The following is an 8728-nucleotide window of genomic DNA, read 5'->3' as shown; positions in this document are numbered from 1 at the left end:
TATATATACATATATATATATATATAATGTATATATATATATATATATAAATTAATATATATGCATTTATTTATCAATAAAAATAAAATTATCAACCATCAACTTCATGATTAGAAAAATATAAAATAGTGATAATTGTCAAGCAGTTTTAGTAGTAACAAAATAGTATACATCCTCATTGAGATTATTTATAACATTTGTTAGGACATTAAATTGGGAGTATTATCTTAGAAGTAATATATTTCCACTTGCCTCAAGTCTTGAAAAATATTGTGAGAATTTTCATTGTCTCATTAATACTTAAGATGTGTTAATTGCTGTACCTCATGATAAACAATAATACTTAATCGAATCTTCCTAGAACTGTTTTCCATAAGAACCCCTTCCTTGTTCATCTTTGTAGTCTTTCCTTCTATTATAAATAATAATAACAATAATAATATCTGGAAGTCTGAAGAGCTTCATAGGAACTGATGCTTAATACTAGTTTTATGGTGTGAAATATATGAAACATAAATCCACTCTTGGACAGGATGTTGGAATATTTTAGGTAACTTTCCCAGATGACCTGGTATCTGTTCCAACAGCAAGATGAAGTGAGGCAATACAGAATAAAGTGATCTATTCAGAAATTCAATGAGAAGTCAGCAGTTAATTTGAACTCATGATTCATGAGTTGGTGGTCTAATACTCCAGTATATCTGTTCAAGGTTGAATGATTTTAAGGTAAGGGAGATATATACTCAACAGATACTATTTCAGGGAGTAAAAAACAAAGAAGTTATTGGTATGCTACTCTAAACATGGTCAGAACTATGAAATAAAGATTGTGATAAACAATTATATATGAAAATGTAATGTCACACACCACACACCATCATTTAACGTCTGTTTTCCATGCTGGTATGGGTTAGAGAACTAAACATAATGTATTCTAAGAAATTATTTTAAAGTTGTCTTCATTGATAATTGACAAATAACAGATATATTATTTTAGAAACTTACTGATGAGGGGATGATAAATTCCTAAATATTACAAGAAAGTATCCCTTCATTGCTCACAAGAAAAGAAAAAAAAGAAATTCCGTTGACATGGGATGGGCAGAGGAAAGAAGAATTAGTGAAGCACCAAACAGAATACTCTGTGTTATTTGGTTACATTCTTTTACATTCAGAGTTCAAATCCTGCCTAAGTCACTCCTGTCTCGTTATCTTTTGGAAGTCATTAAAATAAATACCAGTGAAGTTGTGATGTTTTATAATCAATATAATTACAGGAGATGCCCCAGTATGGTCATAGTCAAATGACTGAATCAGCAAAAGAATGAATATTAATTATATAAGAATTTTTGTTTTGACTTCCAGTATATATTATAAACACCCAAATCATAATGTAATTGTATTATTTCTAATAGCATTCATGCTTTAAAAAATTTTTCCCCTTTAATTCACATTTTTCACCTTGGAAGGGTTTTAAGAATGTGGAAAGAAAAATAACTTGTAGATTTTGGAATAAAATTAGATAATTAATACAAATTCAAAAGTGCCAAATTACAGAAAATATTTAAAATGGACACTTATATAAAATAAATAAAACTTTTAAGTTTAAAAAATTGTCTTTGAGCAGAAAATAGCTGAAGTTCTTTTGAATAATAAAAAAATGGCATCTGTTTCCATGATAAACATTTGATTTTATAGTTTAGATAGAATTTTATGAGAATATTCATATTTATTCTTTGTTACAATATATTTAACTGCAATGGTCATTTGGTCAAGAACATGGAATGGTACAGCTTTTGTAACAGGTAAGTAGATAATGTTTTTCATCAAATGTTTAGCTTCATGAGGGTAGTAAGGCACTAAGTCAACAGAAGTGTCTTCAGGTTTCTGGTCGGATTCAATAAAAGTCAGCTGTGTAGATGAACGGTGTGCCTCAACTCCAAGAGAGTTTAGCCCATTCATCACCTCAAATGGATTTTTCTGAAAATATAAAAATGAAGAAAAACAGTTGATGAAAGAAAAAGTGGAAGTGCTAAATGAAAAGGTATATTTAAATGACAACAGTATTATTTCTACAATAATTCTTCTTTCATGACTCAAATTTAAGACAAAGTTAGATATGAAAAACAAATGTTAACTTAAACAGAACAATAAATAGTAACTAGAATTAATTGTGAATATAAAATGTACATGAGTTAAAGTGGAGGAGTAAAGAACAGGTACAAATTCTCCTGGCTGGGTAAAATGCTGAAGCTGGTAGAGTAGGCGTATTATTGGTAGAAAAATAGATAAAAATATCAGTCTAGGTATGTGATAAAAAAAAATCATGCTTTGATTAGTCATAGCCAATAGCAATCTCTGCTCATGCAATCAGGACTGGGAGACAAAAGAATTGTTTTGATGAGGCTCTCTTGAAGACAAACTTGATAACAGATAACAACTTCATTATTGTAGCTGGTGAGTTTATTGAACATGTTGTACAATACCATTATGGGTATTCTGATGTACATGGAAGTAATGGTTATGGTACATGGAATGAGGAGGGATCAAGACTCTTCGAGTTCTATTATGCAAATGACCTAACGATTTGCAATATTTACTTTAGAAAATAAACCAGTCAGCTAATCACATGCCACTCAGGTGAACAAGCAAGCCAGATAGACTTCATACTCACAAGGAAATGGGATAGACAATGAGTTGTGAATACTAAGTGTTACCCTGGTAAATAATCCATCACTCAACACGGGCTAGTGATTATACCACTCAACATTACTAGCGACATCGGAGTAAGAGCTAGATGGATTCAGAGACATAAGACTACATGAAAAAGGAAGGTATGGAAGCTGAAAGATCCATTGGCTATACATATGTTCAAAGAATGACTGGACGACACCTATGTTGAGAAGGAGTGTGTAAAATGGCAGTGTGTGATATTAGTGGTATGGGTTATGTAGCATATGTGTGCTGATGTTAATAATATGAAGTGTGTGTGTATGTGAAGTCAGTGGTAAGGAGTATGTGTATGATGTCAGTGGAATAGAGAGTGTGTACAACATTAATGGTATGTAATGTGTAATGTCAGTGGTAAGGAGTGTGTGTGTGTGTATGGTGTCAGCAACATGGCATGTATGTATATGAATCAATGATAGGGAGTGTGTAATGTCAATGGTAAGGAGTATGTGATATCAGTGGTGGTGTGAGGCATGTTACTACATCAGAGCTGTTGTAATTTTGAAGGCAGTGATTTAGTCAAACTGGCACATGAGGAAGTAAAAAAAAGTAAACAAAACACTGAATGAATAGATAAATGTTAACAAACTCATTAACAGATTTTACTGGCAGTAATGGTATGTAGACTGTGGAATGTGGTAATCACACAAGAACTCTGATTAGCAAAGGAAATGACATTGTGATGTGAAAATGGTGCTGCTTTTATATACATGCATTTTACAGGATTACTAACTTAGATGGCTAAAAATAAATGGTAGCATTGCAACAAAGGAATACCTTGTTGATTTAAGCCTGCTTTGTGATGAGTGACACACAAAATTGAGAAAGTCTGTTGTAGACCACTGTCTAAAGCAGGCATTCTCAGACATCTGTTAACTTCAGAAGAAAAGCATGGAGACCTCAAAATTTCTAGATCTATTTCCTCTGAGTATTTATGATATCATATCAAAAATGATCTCTTTTACTCTCTTTTACTTGTTGCAGTAATTTGACTGCGGCCACGCTGGAGCACCGCCTTTAGTCGAGAAAATCGACCCCAGGACTTATTCTTTGTAAGCCTAGTACTTATTCTATCGGTCTCTTTTTGCTAAACTGCTAAGTTACGGGGACGTAAACACAGCAGCATCAGTTGTCAAGCAATGCTAGGGGGACAAACACAGACACACAAACACACATATACATATATACGACGGGCTTCTTTCAGTTTCCGTCTACCAAATCCACTCACAAGGTTTTGGTCTGCCCGAGGCTATAGTAGAAGACACTTGCCCAAGATGCCACGCAGTGGGAATGAACCCGGAACCATGTGGTTGGTAAGCAAGCTACTTACCACACAGCCACTCCTGCGCCTATCATAAGTATTTTATATTTCCTTTAGCTCTTTTCCAGTGTAATTTGTTAATTTAAGTAAGTAATGTAGTTGATGGAATAAAAGATGTATAAGCATGCCAATTTTTAGTAGTGCTTATTCAGGAAAAGATTTTACTGCATTACAGCATGTAATGTTTAAAGCAACTTTTTTAAGGTGGCAGAATCATTAGCTTTGCAGTATTTCTCCTGTATTCAAATTCTGCTGAGGTCAACTTTGCTTTTCATCCTTTTAGGGTTGATAAAAGAAGTACCAGGTGAACATCTGGGGTCGATGTAAACAACTTATCCTCTCTCCCAGAATTTCTGGCCTTGTGCCAAAATTTGAAACCAATATTTAAAGCAACTTTGCCCACAAGATTTCCTGAGGCATGTTTTTGGTAAAAAAAAAAAAGTGCATCTTAAATGTCACCAAAAAAAGTAAGTTTATCAAGTCCCTTAATTTCATTTTTAACTTGGTTTTAATGAAACACCTAAATTATGGCAGAGAATCAACCAAATAAACACAAAGCTCTCTTTTGTAAAACTATATGTAGATTTGTGGTAAACTCCTGGCATGAACCGTTTGTACTGGTTTTTCTGACCATCTTTTAAGATCAATGATTTCCAGTTATCTTCTATCTTTTATTTGTTTCAGTCTCAGGATGGTGGCCATGCTGGGGCACTGTCCTGAAGAAATTAGTTGAATAAATCAACCGAAATACTTACTTTAAGTCTGAATTTCATTTTCTCAGTCTCTTTTGCTGGACCGCTAAGTTACAGGGAAGTAAATAAACCAGCACCAGTTGTGGTTTGGGGGACAAACACACACACACATATAATGGGTTTCCTCATAGTTTCCTTTTGCCAAATTCAAAGCATTGGTTGGTCTAAGGCTAGAGTAGAAGACACTTACTCAAGGAGGTGACACACAGTAGGACTGACCTTGAAACCATGTGGTTGTAAAGTAACCATCTTAACCACATAGGCATGCAAGTGTAATAGTATTGAGTGTTGTATCAAGAGTAAATTATACATGTATGAAAGTGTGTTAAAAATATTAATAACAACATCATTCATTTTCATTTCTTTCCTTTTTATGTTTGTTTTTCTATGCAAGTATAAATTAGACAAATAAACTGTAAAGGCATTGTTTTACAACTAGAAACCTTCCTGTGACTGACCCTTCACTATTTTTCAAGTAAAGGATCTCTTTGCCACATGTTTGAAGGTACAAAGCCAGCAGACGATTTGTCAACAGGGGTAATGTCAACAATGTCACTACTTGTAGTTCAGTGTTTCTCAGGGGAGTGCAAATGCAAACAAATGAAAATACATTTAAAGGAAGACAAACAGAAAACTAACAGAAGCTGTGGTCAAGCAAGTAGAAAATCATAAAGATAAAGTACATACCACTATGATGGGGAAGAGCCAGTAGGTGTTGATAGGAGATTTATGACCAACAACAGTTACAATGTTTGCCAGTTGATGACTGACATATTCCCCTTTGAAACAACATATGTTTATTTCATCAGGAGAGAATGTCTCAAACCTATGCAACATGACCAACAGTAATGCTAATGATGGCTGGAACCGAATTAGATACATTAAATCACCTGGGAAACCCCGGACCAGCTTTGTGACACTCTGTCGATAATCTAAATATAAAATCTGGAGGATGCATAAAATTGGTTTAATCAGATTAGGACAGTCAAGAAGAAGATAAAGTAAACAACATTTCATTATTTTCTTTAAATAATTGTTTGAACTTTGGCAGGAATAGTTATCTTGTATATGGTCCATCTTTTCATAAATAGCTTTGTCACGGATTTTGGCAATGGCACCACCTAAGCATGTACAATATTTAATGGTTCCAAAACTAAATAAAGTGATATCTGCTTCTGGATGTCCTAAGTAATTAAAACCACAGAAACCTTCTGCAGAGTCCTCTATCACGACAAGGTTGTGTCTTTTAGTTATTTCAATGAAAGGTGTGAGATCAAAAATCTTTCCATAAATGTGAGCAACTAAAAGAGCAACAGTCTTTTTGCTGATCAGATGTTCAAAGAAATCAATCTTTGGTGCAGTTGTTTCAACATCAATATCAAGGGAGACAATCTGAAGTCCATGATGATGGATGATGTAAGGGATATCAGGGATATTCACAGCTGAAACAATTATCTCGGATCCAGGAGGGAAGTTTTGAACTTGAAGATACAAATCTAGCCCACTCCGTACAGACAGACATGGTAGTACAAAGTTCTGATTTTGAGGTTTTGTCCAGATATTCCGAATTCTTTCAATCACTTGCTTTCGGGTGATGGAATGATATATTGATAAACAGTCCTTCAGGGCACATAAAATACTCTTCCAGTCGACATCTGTGAAGAAAGTAAAAACCAAAAAATGACATTAGTTGAGAGACATTAAGGAATATTTTTGAAAAGAGGAGTTATTTCATATATTTAGATATTTTAACCCTTTAGCATTCAGATTATTCTTTTAAATGCTCATTTATTAACATTCTCTTGAAATAATCATGCATTATCTTATAGTTTTGAGATTTCAATGATGTGACTGGTTACTTTTAGTATGACATTGTAAGGCAGGTGTAAGAGACCAGATATGGCCTGTTTGAGCATTAAACAAGTAGAATATTTTGGGTGGATATGGTCTGTTTAACTGGTAAAGGGCTAAAGATGTTATTTTATTGTTATATTTAACTCAAAAGCAGTGAGCTGGCAGAATCATTAGCATGCTGGACTAAATAATTAGAGAAATTCCTTCCAGCACTACATTCTGAGTTTAAACCCTACTGAGGTCAACTTAGCCTTTCATTCTTTTGCAGTCAATAAAATAAAGTACCAGCCAAATACTTGGCCGTCAATGTAATTGACTTGCCCTCCTTCTCTCAAAATTGCTGGCCTTATGCCAAAATTAGAAAGAGTCGTTACATTTGACTCAAATTTAGTATTTACTTTTTACAAGCAATAAAAATAACCTAAATCATTCAAAGAATGAGATATTTAAAAAATACCAGAATCATTTTAGATCAAAACAGGTTCAAACTGTAGTCAAGGAAATTACAAGATGTTGGTGTACTGTGAAGTTAGTTTATTTAATCCTATGGCACATCAACATACAGATGTACATGTATTTTTGCCCAACTGATTCATGCTGACTTAAACCCTTATTAACAATACTAGTAAAAAATACACAGGGGAAAGCTTCATAGTCATGTCCCTTAGAGTGAAAGAGAGCATATATATATATATATATATATATATATATAATCTTTGTTTGCCAGTACTAGTTAAGACAAATTTTCACTGAAGAGATCTAGTAAGAATTGAAACAAATCTAAAGTTGTCACCATGAAAGTTACTCAGAAATTGAGGTATCTGGTATTCATAGCAATGTCTTAGATTTTAGTTGTGAGTTGTACATGTAAGAGTGTACTGCAAAACTGTTTCTTGATATGTACAATGTTAGTGTCTTTGATACTGTTGAAGGTGACTATGTTGTCATTCTAGACTGAATAAGGGTTTCAAGGTCTTGATTCATGGAATCAGTGCAAGTCTTTGTGATGTGGTATCAGCTATGTAGGTGTGAGTGAGTGCTTAGAAACAGCTGCTGTTAAGTCATTAATTATCTCAGAAAGCTGAACCTCAAAAAATAGGTGACAAAGGAACATTAACAAGTGGCAGAATATTGTGTTGGAGCAAGTATGGAAAAAATGGATGTAAAAATAATGATGTCGGATTCTAATCAGCAGGTGAGGCATCATTGTGTAAAACATTTTAAAGTTCAGAGTTATAGGCAGGAATGCAGACATTTGGAATGTTCCATGCTTAGAATAATTTCCTTCAAGTCCACTGGTAGTTCTAAATAACACTAGCATCACAAAATATGCGGTTTATATTTCATACAAAATAGCATGCTTCCTTGTTATTGTTTTAATTAATTTAACTAATGTGAATCACACAAATACATTGTTTGTGTGAAACATGTTTGACATTTTTAGTAATTTCTGTGATATTTGGAACATCGAACATTCCAAGTGTATGTTGACTTATGCTAAGGAGAAAGTGCTTTATGGGTTTCAGGCTTTGTTTAAATACTATATATATATATATATATATATATATATATATGCATGTATAGGTATATATATATAAGGTCAATCTTTGTCAAGCAGCTTCACTTTGCACGCTTTAGCTTCATTACTATGGCAACAGTCTGGATATTTATTGATCAGACATCATATATATATATATATATATATATATATATATATATATATATATATATATATATATATATATATATATACAAATAATATATGAGTATATGCATATATATGTACATGTATGTACATACCTTCATCTACATGTATATATATGTCATCATCATCATCATTTAACGTCCTTTGTCCATGCTGGTGTGGGTTGGGGTTTAACCAGGGCTGGCAAGCTGGAAGGCTGTACCAGACTCCAGTCTGATTTGACATGGTTTCTACGGCTGGATGCCCTTCCTCATGTCAAACATTCTGATAGTGTAATGAGTGCTTTTACATGTCACCGGCAAGAATGCTATTTGCATGATGTATATGTGTATATATATATATATATATATATATATATATATATAT

At 33.3% G+C, this 8728-nt stretch overlaps 1 protein-coding gene across 1 annotated transcript in view; it reads right to left on the bottom strand.

The window, feature by feature from the left end:
- Positions 1 to 43: 43 nt before the first annotated feature.
- LOC106869918 (uncharacterized) overlaps positions 44 to 8728 on the bottom strand; it is a 25909-nt gene continuing 17224 nt past the window's right edge. The window contains exons 2-3 of the mRNA XM_014915853.2: positions 5491 to 6458; positions 44 to 1980 (exon numbers count right to left, since the gene is read on the bottom strand). Coding sequence (XP_014771339.1) covers positions 1693 to 1980; positions 5491 to 6458 — 1256 coding nt within the window. The 3' untranslated portion in view covers positions 44 to 1692. The remainder of the gene's footprint in view (positions 1981 to 5490; positions 6459 to 8728) is intronic.

Source organism: Octopus bimaculoides, chromosome 2, assembly GCF_001194135.2.
Source record: "Octopus bimaculoides isolate UCB-OBI-ISO-001 chromosome 2, ASM119413v2, whole genome shotgun sequence".
NCBI classification, from domain to species: Eukaryota; Metazoa; Mollusca; class Cephalopoda; order Octopoda; family Octopodidae; genus Octopus; species Octopus bimaculoides.
The sequence above is the reverse complement of the archived record's forward strand: the minus strand, read 5'-3'. Positions and strand labels throughout refer to the sequence as shown.